Below are 21,292 nucleotides of genomic sequence, written 5' to 3'. Positions count from 1 at the left end.
TATTTTACTTTGGTAATTCGTTAAACAGAAGGTGGTTAAGGAAATACCAATGTTTTATTTTTGCGATTTTTAATCAAATCACAACACTGTCATCGGCAAAGACACTCCCGAAGCCTGCCACCACACCTCCATTCTTGCCCAACTCAATCAGGTTTACTACAAAAAGTGTCTGTAAATATGAAAGTGCAAAATAATTTGCTCGCCATTTTAAAGGATCATGCTACAAACTCTCACGCATCATTAAAAACCTGCCTCGTTTAAAAATGATTTGATTTCAATCAAACATTTCGCCCAAACTTTTTCTTTTCCCTTTAATTCAACAAGAACAACAAAAAGAGTGTACTGTTATGTATAAATCTTGTCATGTGTCCAACTCGGTCATTTGGAAACAATGATACAAAAAGTCCTTTGTTAATGAATTCAGTAATGTACCCTGTGTGTCTCTATTTAGGAAATAGAGAACATGGCGGATAAAAATTGATCACGGAAATAAAAAACAAACAAAGAAAATGCTTAAAAAAAAAAACACACACAAACAAACTCTTTTTACCTTCTGGAAATTCCAAGTTGGAGGAAGAGCATCTCTGTTCGTTTGAAATACTGACCAATGAGGTTCACCGAAGGCTGAAACGGCCCCTTTGCTGGTTTCGGGTTTGTAGAAAGTTCTGTGCCTTTAAGAGCAGTCCAAAGCGACTATTCTGGACGCAGAAGGTGTTCGACAACACATTCAAGTCCACGGGAGATGGGCATTGGACCATGGGGGAAAAAATCATTATCAATTCAATATAATATTAAATAGTTTGGGAACATTTCTGAATGTTCAAGTAGGCGATTATTGTTGGCCAAAGAACTCACACTGGGTGGAAGGCCTCAGGATGTACTCACACTTGGCTAGTTGAACAAGGGCTTGGGCTCACTTGAGTCCTAAAATCCAGTACAGGATTATTAATGATCAATTGTGAAAAACATCACAGTGCACAATAGAAATAAACAAACATGAAATAAATCCACAAATTGGTCGATGGTGTAAAGGCGCACGCACGTGTGTCATAAAATTAACAGGATTGCGCCTCTGGCAAGTTATTCTTGATAACATCCAAAGTGCACGATAGAAAGAAATAGAATAACTTCAAATAATTCCCTCATAAAGGCCATAGCACAGCTTTGATAACAAGTGCACGACATAAATAAAAAGAATGACAAATACTGCACAGAGTAAAAAAATAAATAAAAAAAAAAAAGTCGACAAGTTCCGTCACACGATGGCCACATGCAATTTTGTTGTGACTTTGGACTTGTCACATCAGAGCTGCCACGGCGAGTCGTAAGCAAGATTTGTTTGGCACTGTTTTTTTTCACACGATAGGCTTCCTGACACAGCTATCCCGTTTTCGTTATCACCGACTCAAAAAAAAAAAAGGCATCTTGAAGAATAAAAAAAAAAATAAAAGACACTCAAAATAATAAAAGACAATGTGCGTCACGATTAAGTGATCGGTCATCTCAGCAGTTTTAGCACCTTGCAGAATATTAAAAAAAAAAAAAGAATGGCCACAAATAATCCACCCCAAAAAGTTTATGGCACGCAATTTGCACGGCTTATAATTAAGTAATACACCCTTCTAGCAAGTTATTCACGCTAACTCTCACTGGATACAATTGAAATGAACTGTTTTTTGGTTTTTTTCGTGCACAGTGGCTGTGTTTTATTTGTTTGATTTTGGATTGTAAGGACATTATTTTTTCTCGTCATTTGTTGTGATATGTTAATGCATGTAATAAAATGTTTTTAAAAAAATGTCCATGGCACGTTCAGTCACACGTCATCTCCATCATGCAAAGTACACAATACACTTTACATTTTAAGGTACAAAGACTATATTTGGTCCCAGCAAACGGTTAAAATTTGAGGGTAAAATATTCAGCGTAAAATTTACTCTGAGAATTTCAATTTTACGCTGAGTATTTTACATTCAAATTTTACTCTGTTCACTGGTCTTTGCTGAGTAAAATGCACTCTACGAAATTGAGTGTTGCAGGTGTTATGAATAATGCAATCATTCTTCTCACCAGTTAATATAAATAATCACCACTTTGCACAATAGAAAAAAAAATAGAATGATTTATAATAAGCCAAAAAGTAAAAAAAAAAAAAAAAAAGGCACGGGCACATGGGAAATGGACTTGTCATAACCAAGTTATTACATTGCCAGTTATTCATAACAGCCAGTTTGCACAATTCAAACAAGTAGAAATAATGCGTTCAATCAGGAAGTTTGCAATAATTTGTATCATGACGTGATGCCCGAATGTTCAAGTCAGGCACGCTTCCAGCGACCTCGTGTGAGTACATCCTGAGTTGTTATTAACTTCATTAGACGGCAAACGGAATCAGACAAGTGGAGCACTTTGTCTTTCCACACTGACTTCAAGACTTAATTTTAAGCCCAACCCTGATGGGGGGGGGGGGGGCGGTTGTTGGATTTGTTGTGCTCTATGTGGGCATCTTTCCTCTGCCTCCTCACATCCATCATGGAGGAGAAAGTTGGACATCTTGGAGAAGTTTCTGATAGGTCCTGTGTGAAGAAAGAACAACTCGTGGAGAATAAGGCCCGCCGCACATCAAGCGGTGCGGCTCAATGCGACAGCAGCACACCAGGGGATTGTACGGAGCCCTAAAGTGAAATGGGGGAAAACAAAGAAATTTGTTTCTCATCCTAATGAGAAACTTCCTCATCCTGATGAACTTTCTCATGAGGATGAAAAAGTTTCTGATTAGGGCAAGAAAGTTTCTCATTAGGATGAGAAACATTTCTTTTTTTTGTTATGATTTGTTGGGACACATATACTACTGTATTGGTTTTTGTTTGTTTGTTTGTTTTTTTTAACCACAAACAGCATGGTGGTGTGATTGTCAAGGAAGAAGCGGATTGGCTCAGCTGCTAAAGCTACAGTACAACGTAATAATACAAAGTGAGGAAACCGGTGAGAAATAAAGAAGAGAAAGTGGATATTTCTAATCGCTGCAAAACTCAGCCGGTCAAGAAAACGAGTTGCAGAACCGCTCACCCTGTGCAACAGTTCAATGGCGCTGGGCCGCTTTGCTCAAGTATGCGGCGGGCCTTAGCGTTGCTCTCACGAGGTTCAAGTTTCCATATGGCGCGGATGTAAATGTGCTATGTGTCCGACATGTGTCCCAGAGGTGTGTCGGCCGGACCGAGAAGACGGTACTTCTCCTCCAATGACGGCTCAGCGGCGCCGCCCTGCAGGTGGATGAGCGGCTTGGTTTGCAGCAGGACGCAGCCTCGGCCCCGCCTCTCCTGGTGGTTCCTGCGGTTGAACACCTTAATTCTGTTGTCCAGCTCTGGGCTAGCCTTTTCGGAGCCGGTGGGACTGGGCAGCTTAAGGTTGACCGGATCCACCGTCAGTCCTTTCTGAGCGAGGCAGGAGTCTTCCGAAAGAGACGAGAGGAGCTCCTGGACCACCGTGCTCTGGTCCTGACCCGAGAAAGAAGGCGGGTAGCAGGGGTGGGAACTGTAGTTCAGGTTTAGATCGTGAGCGGCGTTGGACTGGATGTGATTGGTCGGGAGGTGGATGTCAATGGAGGCGGTGGTGACGACGCGGGTTCCTAAAGCACAAGTCCTGCCATCTTGAAGAAAAAAAGGGCAAGATAACAACGATCAAATCTTGTTGACTTGATTCCTGCCAGAACCCCCTGTTCTTTCTCTGATGTGGTGGGCAATAGAATCTGTCTCAGGTGGCCAAGGAAACTGACTTGGTTGTTTGTTTGATTTCTTTATGTTCAGCTTTGGGGCCACAAAGACCAGGAATTGATTCATTTGGTCTTGCAACATGTAACAGATTTTTTTTTTTTTTTTTTCAGCGCAATGTAATTGTCAATGCTAAGGAAAACTATTCTCCATACGTCCACATTTCCCACAAGGGGGAGAAAAAAAAACTATTCCAATTCACAATTTCTAATTTACTTGAAATATAACTTCAAGATGTTGCACATCAAAAAAATAAATAAAGAAAACTGGACACTTCCCCCTCATTTTACTGTGCTGATATTAATTTATAGTTGAATATATGTTTGAAATGAAGAATTCAGAATTATAACTGAATTATCTGAAAGACACAGGCGATGAAACACTATAACTTGTGACCTTTTGCAGGGTCTAAGCATGGAAGCAGTATTTGGAAAGCATTAAACACATTAGATCAGTGGTCCCCAACCACCAGGCTGCGGTCCGGTTCCGGTCCGCTGGTCCCTTTGGACCAGACTGCGGTGGGCAAGATAAATAGAAGGGAGAGAAAACTTTATTTACATTTTGAGGCTGAAAAATATTTGATTTTGAAAAGCGAGCGGCTTCTCTCTGTGACATCGGACTCTTGACGCTTGTCAAGATGCTAATTGTGTCAGGCGCATTACGTTAATATTCAACCCACAAGCTAGCAAAATGAGTAAAAAAAAAATAAAACAGACCATGTCCCTCCCCTGTTGCCGGTCTGCAAATATTATCGACTTGTATGAACCGGTCCGTGGTGGGAAAAAAGTCGGAGACCGATGCAGTCGATAGATCGCCGCATTTTTTTCCTTTTGGATAAAGTAGTGATTTGAGTGGTGTCGGCCATTTTTTTTTTTACTGATAAAAATAACATTCTTTCAGCTTCTCCACCAGAGTGGATTGCGTCTATATTTTCCCTTTTAAAGGCTGGCAAAAGGACGCGTCTGTGTTGAGCGACTCACCACTGCTTGCTTCACTGTAGTACTGGCTGATGTAGTTGTTCATGTCGTCACGCACAACTGGATCTGATCAGGAAAAAAATAAAATAATGAGAACAGTTATTATTTGAAGTAACAATACTGTATTCTGATTTTGCACAAGTCGTCATGGTCAAGGCCTGTTAAAGTTCTCCTTTTTTTTTTAAGTCTTAGAATGGACTCCAACAGCTCTTGATGTTGGAATATTGCAGCGAGGGCCATAAAGTAATTAAAAAAAGGCATCGAATTGACTTAATTGGATTTAACACCCTTGCGGGTACTGATCCATGTCAGTGTGAACACTACAAACGAGTCCAAATGGAAGCTATCTGTAGTGTTTACAAGGAAATATTGACTGAAATGGCTTCTGCCTCAGGCCACAGGTGCTTGAAAGGCTCACGCTGTGCTTGGCGCTGCATTAGCCATATAGTGCACCAGGTAATAGACCGGCCCCGTTTAGGCAAGGCTGGGCTTAGCTTGACAAAAGTGGGGCCCGCATGAGAGCTCTTTGTTGGTGGGCCGATGTGCGTGGTTGAATGGCGGTGATCTTGCGCTCGCTTGATTGGTCTTGAGCTCACTGTCTGCTGGCTGAGTGCGAAGCGCGAGTCGCTTGAGTGCAAGCCCCCGTCCCGCGGGGCAAGCTGCAGCAGACTCTGATGGGTAATCTCATTTATTTTTCATTCTAAAATATTAATCCCTGGGCCACCCCCGGAGAGCAGGCATTGCACTCACTAAAACAAGACGGAGACAATCGCTGCACAATTAATAACACATGAGTGATGGAGGTGAGGAAGGGGGGGGGGGGGCGGATTGGCTGTCCAGCATACATAAAAAGGCTCTCGGCTCTTTTTTTTGTGAGACAGCCCGGTTATCAAGCTGTCACTTGTGTGTGAAAGAGGAGAGGTGACATGCTGGGTCCTTTTAATGCAGCCGTACAATCGACTGTAGTTCAGAGACCTGATGTAGTGGTGCTGCACTAGCCAAGTAATTACAATCAATCGGTGGATATAATTATATAGTAAAATTACATTAGTGTGAGAAATTTTAGTCATGCATAAACACAGCCAACAGCCACCACATGAGGATCCACTAAACAATGTACAACAAAAATGGAATTCCATCTACAAACACTGCAACAGAGAGGTCAATTATTTGACGCTATAAGCAGGTAAAATGCATGCTCTATAGGGTTTAAGTCCAGTCACTGGATTGATTTCCCATCAATAGATGCCTCTATTTCCCATCATGCAAAAATAAATCTCAGCATGTTAACTCACTCACAACCAGCCGAGGAAAAAAAAAAATGGATCTTTGACGTCTTTAGCCATCAATGGTAGTAAAGGAGTGCAGAATCAGAATCAGAATCAGAATGCCCTTTATTGTCATTGTACTCAGTGTGCAATAAAAAATAAAATAAAACAAACAAATTAAATTAAATTAAATTAAATTAAATTAAATTAAATTAAATTAAATTAAATTAAATTAAATTAAATTAAATTAAATTAAATTAAATTAAATTAAATTAAATTTAATTTAATTTAATTAAATTTAATTTAATTAAATAAAGAGTTATTGTAACTGCAGAATCAAATTGAGCTATAATGCCAATAATGGAAGGAATTCTTAGACAAAAGAGGCCCGGGGATTGCCCTGCAGCGTCATGAGGAAAGAGTATTCCTTCACCCCAGTTTTTTTAACGTTTGTAAGTGATCTTGTGTTTGAATATTTATTTCCAGAAATACTATGGTCAAACAGAAACGGCAGCATCGGTCGGGTCAGGCGACCTTCGTGAGATAGAATTAGAAATCAGTGCAAGACCCTCCTTGCAAAGAAAAGATGTTGATGCTAAAGTGTACGTGGCCTAAAATGATTTCATTGTTATTCAGTGTCCTGAGTGTTCATCAAAGCAGCTGATGTGTGTGTGTGTGTGTGTGTGCGTGTGTCTTAACGTGTAGTAAAAGCTGCAGTATAGAATATATATTATACTAACCAAAACAGCAATACCTACCAAATTATTACTCAAATTAAGGTGGAAAATATGTCATAAATGTTGCACTCAAGTTGGACATTGAATTCAATGAGTCCTCATACTTTTACACACATCAATTTTAGTATTATTATCCTTGCAAAAGCAGATTTTCTTTTTTTATATTGAATTAGGTGTGCCAAATAAAGTATTGAGCCTTTGTTGTGACGCTGCAAAGATAAGGTTGTATAATTGTAAATGCAGCAGTGCAGTAAGTGCTCAATGACCTGCTTCTTGGAGCAGATGTTGCGCTTGAGTGACAGTCGATGTTGTCACCATGTGACACGATTTAGTACTTCAAAGGCGGCATCAGACTCCATCTCAGGGGACAATTGCAGTTTCTGGGGCATGGTGTCATCGTTCAGGTGAGAACAAAGTTGGCAATCTGACTTGATTGGAGGTGACTTGACCTGAACCTGCTGGCCCGTGAGTGCTCCTCCCAGTGACCATGTCCGCGTAAAAATGCCCACTTTGCATCCCGCGGCCAGATTTAATCCCGCTCTACGCCCTTGGGATAATATTGTGGAGCCCGATTGTGGTTTGCAGGTGAATGAGAACAGATGTTGACAGGAGCCCACCGTCCTCCTAACAAGGCCCAATGCACAGAGCACTCTGTAGCGGAAATAGCCCGAGTTGACCGCACTGCGAGGCCGCGTGGAGGCTGAAGCACGACAGGAGCTGAGAGTGACAGTGTCAGAAAACATGCTCGTTTTCGCCATTGTTCAGCACATCCTAAAAGCTTTTTTTTTTTTGTTTGCCCCTGCATTGATCCCGTGTGCCTGCGGTCAGATGGCGGTGGTGTGTGAGAATGGAGGGAGCTAAGAGGCCGCTCCAGGGCCATGTCAGGCCTACGCCGCGCCGGCATCCGCTTGGCCTGATGTTGCACCATTAGTGTCTGTTTGTTCCACCGAATTATGCACATATGTGATGCCGCACCTCTCTCCTGGTTTGTCATTCTGCCTCTTCAAGCACACACTCCACCTGGTCTGATTTCATACACTTTATTTAAATGGGCTTATTTAAAAGTATTTTGACAATTTAACAATTTTTTGGTCAATAAAAAAAATTTCAAAAGCAAAATAGTGGATTTTATTTTACATATTAAGTTTAAATTTGAGGATAAAAACTGAAAAATGACCAATGGCCAATTATTATATTTATTTGTACATGCAGTTTGACCTTTTAAATGTTTGTATTTTTTTTAAAATATTGCAAATACATTTTATGTTATTCTATATGATATCATAATTTATAGTGAGATGGATGGATGAGAGCAGTGTGAGCAAATGCAGGCGTAAAATATGATTTTGTATGTTGTATTATTAAATTTGAGAAATATGAGAAATACAGCAGCAACGTGACAAGTGAGGAAATTTCTATTAAAAAAAAAAAAAACATGAACACTTCAAACACAAATTCTCCTTAACAAATCAACTGACTCCAAAAAATGTTTTATTAAGGTGCATGACCTATTTTCCAGCCCACAAATAATGCAGCGTTTGCACTATTTCAGTGGAGTTCTTAAGGCAAGTTAAACGGCATGTTAATTTTGATGTGTTGAATTAGAGAAGCCCTGGATTTTACCGGAAACCTGTCAGCCAATCAGAGAAGGGGTTCCCGAGTAGCAGACAAAAACGAAAGAGGCTTGAGAAATAATGACAATAATCCCACAAAAAAAAAAATCAAAAATATATATATAAACAAAAAAAACGGAAGAAAAAAAAAAAAGAAAAACAAGAGATTATGCAAATCTGCAGTTGCAGGGGTCGCCTTGCCCTATAACTTTTTACATGAGTAGGCCTCATACTTTTTGTGGATTTGGGATGATACGCAGGACAAACAGTACCCCCAAAAGATTTCGACTAAGTTGATTTTTGTGGAAAAAAAAAAAATACTTCTTGCACTTATTGTAGTTTTTTGTTCAGCAGTTTTGTGCTATCCTTGAAATATATTTTTTATACATGATTGGTGGATGTTTTGTTGTTTGTTAAGAATAGTGAATCCTTTATACATGAATTGAAAAATGATCAAAAATGAAATATAGTGCGACCACATATTTTGCACGTGTGCAGGTCTTTTGTCCATATTTAAAATTGAATTTGTTCTGTTTAGGTGCGTGATCTTTTGAGCACCTTGTGGCCCCAGAGTTACCATGACGAGTGTCAGTGAGCGAGTCATCAAGTACAATTAAGTGTACCTGCAGTGTTGAGCAGCTCTCTGGGATTCCTGTGAGCTCCCTCGTCGTCAGACTCCCCAGGAGTCGAGCCCTCCACAACCTGGACACTCCTGCCCTGCTTGGCCCATACGCGATGCATCTGCAAAGCAGCCTCGCGCTCCGCCGCCAAGTCCAGGTCCTGCTGGGCCAGGTGGGCCCGCAGCTGCCTGATCTCAAACTGCAGCACAAAGATGGACCGATGGGATTGCAAATGAAGAAGAACAAAGATGAAGACAGAGAGGGGAGGTGGAAGAGAGGATGCGATGAATAAATTGGATTCAAGTAAGGGATACCAATATAATCTATCCAATTTGTTTAATTTAGTTAGTTCATATAATTAAGAAAATTATAGTGCAGATAAATATAGTGGGGCAATTTCACTGATTATTTATTTATTTGAATTGAGAAATTATTTCTATAAACAAAATTGTGACAGTGTAGTGGCGCTTATGGAAGAGAATGACTCTGTCTGTGAGGCGATGCTGCCCTCTTGTGACCACCGATTGAACAACACTTCATAAAATAAAAAAGGTAAAGACACACACACACACACACGCACACACACGCACTGAAGTCAATACTGTATTAATTAAGGACTTTTGTAATATTTAACGTTATAAAAATTATATTCTACTCTGTATCAATTCATTTCAACTCATTGAAAAAGAAAATGCATATTCAAATGAAAGTTTTAGTGTGAGTATTTTCTGTTGACAGTGAGATTCTTGACAGTGGGAAGAACATTGGCCTGGGTTTTGAGGTTCAAGTTTTGAATATTGGATTAGAGTTATTATAAAAAAATAAAGAAGTGAGCCGTGCTACATCGAATCAAATCGCGATTAATGAAAAGTTACTCACAGCCTGTTCCTGGCAGATCTGAGTGAGACGCTCCAGTTGCTCCTCTCGCACTGCTTTTGTCTTCTCACACTGTTGGATCTCCAGCTCCATCTCCACTTTGACTTGGAGCACGTAAGCTGACACAGAGGGAAGTCGGATTCGTTACATAAACTGGAACACTTCATGGGACGTCATTGAAAATAGTAAAGACATTTCATTCAAAATATATAGTAATTAAAAAAATATTTTCGGAAAAAAAAGGACGCAAGCATCTTTGAGGGTAAAATCAAGATACCAAATTGAACACCAATACTTCACATTGGCAAATGCTGTTCCTTTTTCAATACAGCACCATCTGCACCACTAGATGGCAGCAAAGTGCTTATGTGAATTATCAATAAAGATAATTTATTTATTAAAATTTTGAAATTATTTTCACTTGTGTTTCTACCTCACAGTCACGCTTGTGTAACAAGATTCAAGATTGATTTTTGTCACATGTAATTTTCATACAAGATTTCTTTGTATTTTTTTATATTAAAAATATTGTAATAAAATAATATGAATAATAATGTGACGAGTAGAGATGTAGGGGGCGCTCCAAGCATCTCGGGATGTAAAGTGGAGATAAGTGTGCAGCGTTGCTGGCACGTCCCACGGGGAGGAGGCCCCTGGGAAGACCCAGGACACGCAGGGCTGGCCTGGGAACCCCTCGGGAACCTCCGGAGAGAGCTGGAAGAAGTGGCTACAAATGGTGAAGTCTGGGCATTTCTGTTAAAGATGCTGCCCCCATGACCTGATCTTGGCTAAACGGAAGAAAATGAATGGATGGATGGATGCAACTTTGTAGCGGACTGGTTTTGAGGGCTATTAACTCTCTTCACAAATGAGCAAAGTGCAAAGTGAGTTGCTGTGCGGTCTGTTTTCAGGCTGATCCTGCATGCAGCAGGAGGACAGCGCTGAGGGTGACCTCGACACGGATATCGAACCGGTGCGCATTAGCATAGAGAAGAACAACCACTATATTCATTACGGTCCCTGTGAATGTGCTTATCCAGACCCTACAATCGATAGAGGCTGGAGTAGACGAGTGACAGCAAATTACTCTTGGGGATGATCAATAGCTATATTGCTCTGAATAGTAAATAATTTGTATAATGATGGAGAGAACGAGTTACTCATCTCCTCCCAGAGTCAGGAGGGAGCAGGTGCTCGCCGCACCAACGATTGAACCGGCTCCATATGACTTAATAAAACGGCGTGGACAATATGTTTGACTCACCATCAATGATCCTCTTCACTCTCCAGATTCGCAGCGTGATGATGAGGCTGATGGCGTCCCATGGGCTGCTGGGCCCGTTGGCCACCGTGGAGGCCACCATGGGGGCCAGAGACAACACGATGACGGCGCCGTCAAACACCTGATTGCGATAACGCAAATAAAATGCCAACATTCTGGTAGGCTGGTTTACGTCACGTAAAACAGGTGATTGGGCTGTTAAAACTGGTAAAAAATAGACTATGTGGACAAAATGTGTTAGGGTACCTGGCCACCAAACTCTAAAATTGCGCTTTTTTTTTGAAGAGGAAAAAAATGTTACGATAACCATAGAACAGGAAATACTGTAAAGCCTATTGTGCCGTACAACGGAATCTAACTGTGGTTTATAGCCTGGTGCACCTTGTATATCTTTTTTTTTTTTTTTTAAGGGTTGCTGCGGCTTATATACAGGTAAGCCCTAATAGTCTGGAAAATATCAATTACATATTGATAAAATATCAATATAAAATCATTTTCCAAGCTGGCGGAGATTGCTCAAATAATTGATGGAAAACCCGATAGGATGATGAATTCCAAAAAAGATTCATTTGTGCCACCCCAAGTCCTGAGTTCTTCCTCTTCAAAAATCATCCAAGCATGTCTTTATGGACCTCACTATACCCACAAATTTGGACGCAAACAAAATACGTTCAGATTGAGAATTAAAATTCAGATCAAACTAAAGGTGGTCTTGTCCCAATACATTTGTGCACATCGTGCTTCTAGACACTGTATATGATCCGGTAGAACACTCTTACCTCTACTTTGTTCTCTATGTAGTCCCAGATCCCGAGCACGACAATTCTGAAGACAGTCTAGCGCACAAAGAGAAATGAAGACATGAAGTTATGTGATCAAGCACATTAACGTCTATCGTGCATTTGGCCAATGTGGTGACTTTTGGGACTCGCCTTTCAGCAGCACCATTGATTCACCCGCCAATTAGCATGAGAGGTCACGCACAAGTGGTCGTGCAAATCCATAGCGTGTTGGTGCCATTTGGACAACAGGTTTGCGGTCAATGAACCGAAACGCTTAAGAACTTGAACAATGCGTTCTGACTGGTGGACGAGACCAAAGTCATTAAACACCCTTTAAAACGTCCCCCAATTGACTCTCCACCTATGACGTCATTGGCGAGGTGAACGGACGGATCATATTGCTCGAAGCCCATCCCCAATGCTCATTAAATTCCACTTCAATTATTGCTCCTGCTGGCTAGATGGTAATTAACGTTTGGTTTAGGGCATTAAGGCTGGCACTGTCAGCGTAATTGTTTTGCACTGGAGTCGGACCGGAGGGTCAAACGCTTCCTTTTTCATTTAGTATTGTACAAATGTAAAGTTTTGTGTTAAATTGTACTTCAACGTTACAATTAAACTTGAAACAATCAATATCTTATCAACTATGAGTGGCATTTATATTCATTTAGAGGCTGAACTATCATTAGCCATATACACAAAAACATTAGATAGACAAAGAGCATAATTAAATTAAAATAAATGAATTTGGACCGAGCCGAACTGCGAAGAGCAAAAATGTGTGAATAATTGATGCTCAATTTTTTATTATTTTTTAGGCAAGTTACCATGTCAAAAAAAAGTTAATAAGCGGTGGATCGGGGAAAAAAAATACCGCAAATAAGTGTGGGTTTCTGCATAGAAATTAAACAAACAAAAATCTGCAAATGCTGAATAAAAAATATGTGAATAAATATGTGCATGTCCACTGCATTGTCATTGTAGCATGCCCTCCGAAACAAGGATGAGACTTTACAACAATAAATAAAATCACTATTGCTGTTCCAAAAATATGAAACATGGCTAGTTACAGCCATCATTCTTACAAATAAATGAATGAAAACGACGCACGTCTATGACAATCCAAATGACATTCTGGGCCTTGTCACTACATTTGTACGTAACTGTTATTGTGTGGCATCGCCGTGGTGACTAGAAACAGACAATGAGTAAAGTATACTTTTTTTAATGATCAAACTGATTTATTTTATTTTATTTTATGATTTTTATTCATTTATTTTTTATTTATTTCATTTTTTAACGTCGCTTGTTAATGAGAAGTTGTGTAAAACGATAACATTTTTCAAGATGAGCCCTTCATCTGAACTGAGGGGAAGGCAAAGCAGCTATTGTTGTCATTAACAATCAATTCACCAATTAATTGATGAAGAAAACAAATATTGTCACTAATTGATTGTTGAGTAACATAAATTAGGACGATGTCTGCTATACTTTCATCACTAGAGAAAAAAAATCTGCTAAGTAGAAGCTGAGGTTTAAAATCAGAATATAAGTAGAATAAAGGCACTGGCGCACATTACCTCGGAAAAGAAAAGTGACAGGATGATGAGACTGATCCAGTGGATGATGCTGGCAAACTGGAAAGCATTGGTAACTGCAAAGACAAGGAAAAGGAGACGTGAGCGGAACAGACAAAAACTTCAAACGCGACTATTAAATAAACAACAGTTGCACTTCTCAAGCATGGACGAGTCCCCTGACTGGCGAGGACATCGTGTCCATCATGGGGCCATCATTTACTCCGGTGTCAAAGTGTCTACAGCGCTAATCTTTCAGGACACTCCCTGCAGACTGCGCTATCATTAAAGCGGACCGCTGGCCACTAATCAATGGATATGCGTGCCTGCTGCCATTGACAAGATGCCTGCTTCGTTATCGTGACTCTGCTCTGCTGTTCGTCACCTTTTGGCAACGTGCACAAGCCAGCATGTGCGATTGGCACCACTAAAAACAGTGAAGCAGGAACACTAAATGCAATCCAGAGGTCCCAGGGACACCATAAAATCAAGTGTATGTCTTTCTAAAATGGAAATGTGTAATTGTGGAGATAATTGTGTCTGCATTAATTACAAACACAAAATGTATATCTCATGATTCTGTCCACATGACTTCCGCGATGTAAAAACGTTAGAAGCCGTGTCTTCTATATAACTCAGGTGTGGGCAAACTACGGCCAGGGGGCCACACGCGGCCCGCCGAACTTGAAAAAAAATGAAATGAATAAACCTTGTTAATGTTTTATTTTCTAAATACTGTGGTCTTTCAAAGACATATAAATAGCACATATTGTTTCTTAAACCGTAACAAGTGTGTGTGCAGAACATGGTATGTGACTTGTCATGGCCAACAATAGTGTAGTGTAATGACAGCAAATTACAGCGAAATTTCATCAGTAGTAGAAAGAGGAAAGCGCGTAGTGTAAAATGCCAATGCGGCACACACGGCAAGCACCGAGACAGACGCACTCACACTGAAGGAGCTTGGTGTCGATGAGCAGCTCCAAGGAGAGGAAGAGCACCACCAGGATAACGCAGGCCACTAGGACGCAGTTGAAGCCGGCACTGAGCAGACAGACCTGCCACAGTGCCACCCGACGGCCACAGCAAGGCTTTAGCCAGTTGGACCTGCAACACAAAATTGTGGGTGTCGATTTCAAGCCGATCAATTTCAAGGCAAATCTTTTCCTTGTTACTTTTTACGCCTGTTGATGAGGTGTTATGGGAGTCAAACAATGTTTTCGCAAAGACAACTCGGCAGTAAATGTTAATAATTATTTTTCACTTCATGGTGATGTTTGACGTCATCATCATCGGGCTGAGGAAAATCGCCAGAGGTCTCAGATCACCATCACGGAGGACGACAACCACCCGACAGACCACTCCATGTACGAGGAGAAGTGTCAGCTGACAATGTAGGTGAGAATACAAATCAACATTTCAGGAGCCTGTCAATTAGGAAAGGGTTGAGGGATGACAGCATGGTCTTTACCGCTGGCGGAGAGAAGAATACCGCTGCTGACATAGCAATCTATCTGACCTGCCGGAGGCCGATAGAGAAGTTGGCTCAAAGGCATCTGAGAGAGGGCCTCGCAAAGATTGACAGCAGCCAGGTTCCTGGGAATCTGACCGATGTGGTGCTACCAGTGCACTCACTTTCAGCTTGGAATGTCATTGCCAGCAAGACGGAAGGCACTTCCAACTCATACATTAGCAAGAGGTTAGGCCAGGGGTCGGGAACGTCGGTTCCTGGAGAGCCACATCTTGCCGTTTTTAGATCCCCGCCGTACTCCCAACACACCCGATTGAAACGATCTGCTGGTGGTTTGAATCAGGTGTGTTTAGAGAAGGGAGTGATCTAAAACAAGCAGGGTATGGCTCTCGAGGAATCGGAGTGCCCTACCCTCGTTGGCAAACAATGTCCCATTAAGGTCCATAAAACTTAAATAGGAGAAGGCTTTTCTTCTCGGGAGGGAATTTGTGGAAAAGTCAGTGCTGAGCGTCGGGATGAAACAAACAATTCTCCAAATTCTCAGTAAGCAGACATTCCGATCATCGGACCCCGAAGAAGCTGAGCAGAAGACGACATCTGTGGAGGGACAATCAACGCCCCTGCTTATTCCTGGAAAGAATTAATTGTTGCGCGTCCATATGGGCATCCAGATTGTCTACAAAAAATCTAATCACACAGACCACAATAAGGCCAGATGTTGTCGTGTGGTCGCCAAGAAGGTCCTCATCATCGAGCTCACCGTGCGGTGGGATGAGGGGAAACCATCAGCATGTGAATTGAAACAGCTCAAGAACTCTGATCTGGCAGCAGAGTGAAGTGAGGGAGGCTTTGTGGGAAAGGCAGCGGTCCACCGTCTCCGGGTTGCCGAAATGTCACTAGAAAGCTTGAAGAAGGTGATCGAGTCAATGGCGAAGGAGGTGGAGAAAGCGAGGTACCGGTTGTGGCTTCAAAGGAGGCATAGGAGTTGGGGCGCAACACCAAAACAATACATAAAGCATCACACAGAGAACAGCACAAATAAAGGAAATGCGGCAGAAATCAATATACTGCTCATCATACGATTAAACAAATAGAGTGCAAGACTAGAATTTTTGTACTTGGCAGAAAATCTGTAGTTCCCTGTTTGGCCAACAGAGAGCGCTAGTTTGCAGAGATGCTTTCTAAACTGAGCTAAGGTGAGAGTGTTAATTTGAGATGAGAGGGGGCATTGACGGAGGAAGAGACAGTGAAGCTTTGTGAACTGCCGATTTGACCAATCGCTGCATCTGAGGCTGGAATGTTGATGAACTTTCTATTCAGTGGGCCATGAAGAGGACCACTGTTGGAGAGCGTGCATGAGGGCGGGTGGGATGGGGGGCATGCAGCAAAATCAGCATCTTGACAATCAAGTGAGGAATGTGAAATATAGGAAAACAGGCTCTATTTGTTTTTAAAGAAATGGTAAAAGTGGTTAATCGACAAGTGGTCGATTATCAAAAATAACAATTCATTTGATTGCGTATTTCGAGACCTTGTTCAATTTACAATTGTCCAAATCCTCAGAATTTACACTTGACAGAAAATATTCTCACATATATGGAGTTCTTCATTAAAGCAGACTGATTCAAACTGAATCAAAATAAAACATTTTGCAAACATCTGCTTTTACTTTGAAAAACAAACACCGAACCAACATTTTTGCCCATTTTCTGATTTCTTACGTTCCAAAAGAGTAAGTTAATCTGAATCAATTCATGTTTGTGCATTTTGTGCACTGTCAAGTTGAAATAATATCCTGTTTTTGAAGGTAGTGATCATAATTAATCGATTAATCAAAATAATCATTAATTGCAGCCCTACAGTAAATGTACTGTCATCTGCCTTCTTGCAATACGCATGTCGTCATGTCGGCCTTAAATAGTCTAACATGACGACTTGGGTTTATTTTTTCCCGCCGTTTTAAGTCACACTAAGGTGGTGGAGGTCGCAGTGCTGAGAGGAACAAAGTCTCTCAGCGGTTCTCCAGCCGGAATGGAAAGTTGGCGCCGATCTCAATTCATGCCTCCTCGCCATGCGCTGGCAGAAAGGAGGCGGCCGACGTCGGTGAAGCGTTTGGCGCCTTCATGCTTTGACGTCTCCATTGACGCGCTACTCACATGGCTCAATTCAGTTTGTATTTGGATGCATGATATCATTCGTGCATATGCAGAGAAAAATAATGTTTAAATGATACCAGCATAACAGGGCGTCATGTTATCTAATTATTATTTTGGAGGCGGTGGGACAGTGGCAGAAAAAGCCTGTTAGGAGGGGCTGGCCAAAAAAAGTTCCTGTGGAGTTTAGGCCATTTAGTTTGACCCATATTGTTTCAAAATTTGAATTAACTTGAAATTCCACTCGCTCTGACACAGGAAATACCTAAAAATATGTATTTGTAAAGCAAAATAGCAGAGAATTATCTTTGCAAACAGGACAGATAGCAGAAACAGTCCTGAACATGATTCTGATCTCTGGCTAGGAGGAAATCCTAAACACACGTATTGTACCTCCACGAATGCAAAATGGACCAGAATGGAGAGAGTCGAATGGATCAAGACACGTCAACGGCACTGGAATGCACAAAACCAACCGCCGTCTTTGTCATGTGGATTTTAATGCGTATTCAAACAACTTGCAATCTTCTAAAATTGTCTCTCTCCAACAATTCACAGAGGAAGTAACGGTAAAATTTTCCATCACATGCTCTAACATATTTAAACAAACTGTGCTCAACATTAGACGTTCCATTGTATTTGGGTAAAAAGAGACAGCGCAAAAAAAAAAAAAAAAAAAGCGGCATGCATGCGCCGTGTTCCTTTGATTACACAGCCCTTACCGCCCCTTTGTGCATTGACGCCAGGATCAGATTTATCATCAGAGGATATTAAAATGAGTCAACACGGCAATAAACCTTTGAGTTACGATCTGCAATGATAACAGCAGCCATCTTGTTACAGGCTAACTGTGACATATCACACACACGCACGGATACACAGATTAAAAAAGCTTGCAATGTGACCAGGAAAGAAGGAGGAAGTAGCACTGATAAGACAGCCAGGAGAATATTGTGGATCCTTGTGTGATGCCAAAAGTGGCCCGGCCCAGAGGGGGCGTCGCAGAAGCGGCTCTTGACACATGCAGGATATTAACGAGTCTTATCAAAGCAACAGAGCAAATGTTGTACTTCTGACCCACGAGGCTCTAACGGTCTGACAGAACCACCTGGCCCCTGTCACAATGGACAAGGGCACCTCTACAACTTGGATTATTTGTAAACTCCATTGTCTTCATGAATTTTAGTCAAATGCTAACATGAGCTATTTTGAATGATGTGAGTTTTCTTTTTTGGTATTTTCATAGATGGATGTAATGAGAAATGGACGTTTGCGCCATTGTGGGAGCGAACATAGCCAAATTGACACCCGGCATATCAAAGACTTCAAATTCAGCGCAGGTGAGGCTTGTGGTTTCAATGGCAGAAGCATAGCGGACTCACTCGCTCGGAGTCCGTTCAGAGGCTCGGCGCCAGCAAAGTATGTTTATGGGGAACTGCAAGATTTCCACTTGCGGATGATGTAAACGTCACGTCAAGTGGACACTTTGAGACCGCCGTCAATCCCCAATCATGTGTCTGTTTGACAGACCCTCCCCTCCTCCAAACACACAAACACCAGTTGTGCCATGCTCTGGGGCTGCTTTTAAGACTTTTTTTTTTAAAGATGATATTTGAATTGATGTCTACAATGATTCAGAGGGTTCAATGCACGCTGATGCCAAAGTTATGAATAAAATACGATGACAGCGCAGAATCCACCAAAGGGTCGACCTGTGCCACGACTTAGACCTGCTTTTAGTTGGTCTAAAGCAGGGCTCTTCAATCCTGTTCCTCGAGGTCCAAATGATCAGGATCGTTATCTAGCTTATGCAGACCATGCCTAATATCTGAACATTTGAATCAGCTGCGCGGTGGAAGAGGATTGAGGACTCAGAGTCGAAAGTCTAGTGTACTTTCAGTCACCAAATTGTTTGATTGTCAATTGACCCAAATGAGGATTTATTTTAATTTTTTGGGGAGGGTGTTTTTAGGCTCGTATGGCGTTCTAATTTCTTCACTGTTTCAGTATTTGGCCAAAATCTCCTGATTTTTGTGTCTTTGTTTCGGCCGCGAATTGTAATTTCATCCATCCCGAGTTGATATAAAAATGTTATGTTGCTTCAGTTAGCGTTGCATATCCTTATTTTGCACGTTACATTCATCGTTAATCTAATAATGTTGCTCTGCTCAACTCAAAGATGGAAATGTCTTTCTTATTTGAATCCCCTTTTCCTGCTTCCGGAGCATGTGTCGATACAGCTGTCAGCACCTGAGACGGACGGAGTGGTCCTCGACAGGGAATCAGAGGAGGGAGATTAAATGGAGGAGGGCGATCGATAACGGTGTGTTGATTGAGCCACTGAATGCTGGGACGTGGAGACCCACAAGCGCCCGATGATCAGCACAGATAAAGAAGTCCACTGTGCTTTTTACTCCTTGTTTCAATTTATGAATTAAAAGATGTAAATATCGATTAGAGCATTGATACCGTTATTTGATCGCAATCATTGATTGCAGTCATGGATTGATCGTTCAGGTGTACCTAATGATGTGGCCAATGAGCCCCAGACAGAAATAAATTCAATCAACAAATCCAACTTTTAACTCCTTTACCACTCTGGCCAGCAGCCATGCCTGCAAAAGAGAAATTAGGAAGCTTGGGAGATAAAATGAAGTCTTCGCTCCCTGGTCAGCGCCTCTGACAACTTCCTGTACTGGCTAATTAAAGCGGGCCAAATTGACTCGACCGGCCGAGACTTCTACTTCTTTCGCTCTTCTGACAAAGCGGAAGTATCTAAAAGTAGGAGTGATGATGATGACTTTGTTTGACCTTCATATGGCAGTCCTTCACAGAGTTTAAAATGGATTTGGTAAGCAACTAAACACCAAAAGACAGGGCAGCATTCACCCTCCAACTTTGTCGTTTCCAAAATTGGATTTTTCAACCTTCGCCCTAAATCTGGCAAGGATGAACTTTCCTCTTTTATACCCTTGCTCACGTCAGGTTTAGAGGAACCATCTGGACCCTTTGCACATTTAGAACGGCCGCATCAGCAGCATATGCTACTATTTCAGTGTCTGGCAGGCGCGAACATCTCCAACGGGATGGAAGGTGACATCATGCCACAGCTCAGGTGTGCTCTAGTAATGCCAGGAAGTCATCGGTGGGAGAGATAGTAATCTAGCAACAGAGATCCAAAGTTAGTATTTTATTTGTGTGGGGGGTAATCACACATCTTGGCAGCATGATTGAGGAGTGGGGGTGACGGGCACGGTGCAATGCTGAGGGGGGGCACGTGTGACCCTGTACAACATGCTTTTTTTCCCACCGTACTACAATAAAGTGTAATTGCACATCTACTCCAGTAGGTGGCTGTGGCGCTCTCCTTGCCCATTGTGTGCAGCAAGTATTAACCCTACGGTGTAGGTTTGTTTTGCAACAAAAATGCTATTATTTATAGTTACGGCGTAGCGTGGGTGGTGGGGTTGAGCTCATAGTAGAAAAAATATAACGGGCAAAATAATACTTGCGGATTTGATCCGATAGTCACAACTGCTTTCATCGTATTCCAACAAGCTATCAAAACTATCAGAACTTACGCTCTCAACTATGCTCATCTGAACTCGGAGGTTTAACACTCTGAGGTTTTGGTCAAGGTTTAAAAAAAAAAATAAATAAAATATATGAAGACTCAGAAAGTGAAGATGAACAGGACAAGAGACTGGAGGCGGAACGCAAGGAAGCATGACCATCATCATCTTTATGATTGCTCAAGTTGTCACTCACTGCTCCATCAGTCAACCATTAAAAGGTTGAATGACCGAGCCTTGATAGCTCCATCGGCTCACACAAAAAGCACCCAATCGAAACATGAAATAAAATAAGAAATAAATAAGAAGAGCAAAACAAATAAAAAAAAAAAGCTTGACCACTGCGGGGGAGAGTGAGCGGCCATAAAAGTGCTGAACACAAGCCCACGCCACCTTGGTCCTCCCAGCATTTTGGCCAGACAGGAAGATGGATGGACCGAAAGTCTATTAATAAGTACACTTTACTCACCAGGGCGCCAAAACTGCTAACACTGCAATTGGCCCCTGATACGAGCTCCAACAACCACCTCCCACAATGGCGCCCACTCATCTCCTGATTGGAGCGACAATGCAGTTAACCGAACCCTCCGAGCG

At 41.6% G+C, this 21,292-nt stretch overlaps 1 protein-coding gene across 1 annotated transcript in view; it reads right to left on the bottom strand.

Moving 5' to 3' along the window:
- Positions 1 to 1,232: 1,232 nt before the first annotated feature.
- Positions 1,233 to 21,292, bottom strand: part of LOC148337427 (transmembrane protein 266-like) — a 35,615-nt gene continuing 15,555 nt past the window's right edge. Inside the window, exons 4-11 of the mRNA XM_088297318.1 lie at positions 14,455 to 14,609; positions 13,506 to 13,579; positions 11,923 to 11,979; positions 11,126 to 11,264; positions 9,865 to 9,980; positions 8,989 to 9,184; positions 4,751 to 4,813; positions 1,233 to 3,649 (exon numbers count right to left, since the gene is read on the bottom strand). Of these exons, the coding sequence (XP_088153444.1) occupies positions 3,177 to 3,649; positions 4,751 to 4,813; positions 8,989 to 9,184; positions 9,865 to 9,980; positions 11,126 to 11,264; positions 11,923 to 11,979; positions 13,506 to 13,579; positions 14,455 to 14,609 (1,273 nt within the window). The 3' untranslated portion in view covers positions 1,233 to 3,176. The remainder of the gene's footprint in view (positions 3,650 to 4,750; positions 4,814 to 8,988; positions 9,185 to 9,864; positions 9,981 to 11,125; positions 11,265 to 11,922; positions 11,980 to 13,505; positions 13,580 to 14,454; positions 14,610 to 21,292) is intronic.

The sequence above is a fragment of the Idiotropiscis lumnitzeri genome, chromosome 5 (genome assembly GCF_059441095.1).
Source record: "Idiotropiscis lumnitzeri isolate Australia: NSW breed Sydney's pygmy pipehorse chromosome 5, RoL_Ilum_1.0, whole genome shotgun sequence".
Taxonomy (NCBI): Eukaryota; Metazoa; Chordata; class Actinopteri; order Syngnathiformes; family Syngnathidae; genus Idiotropiscis; species Idiotropiscis lumnitzeri.
The sequence above is the reverse complement of the archived record's forward strand: the minus strand, read 5'-3'. Positions and strand labels throughout refer to the sequence as shown.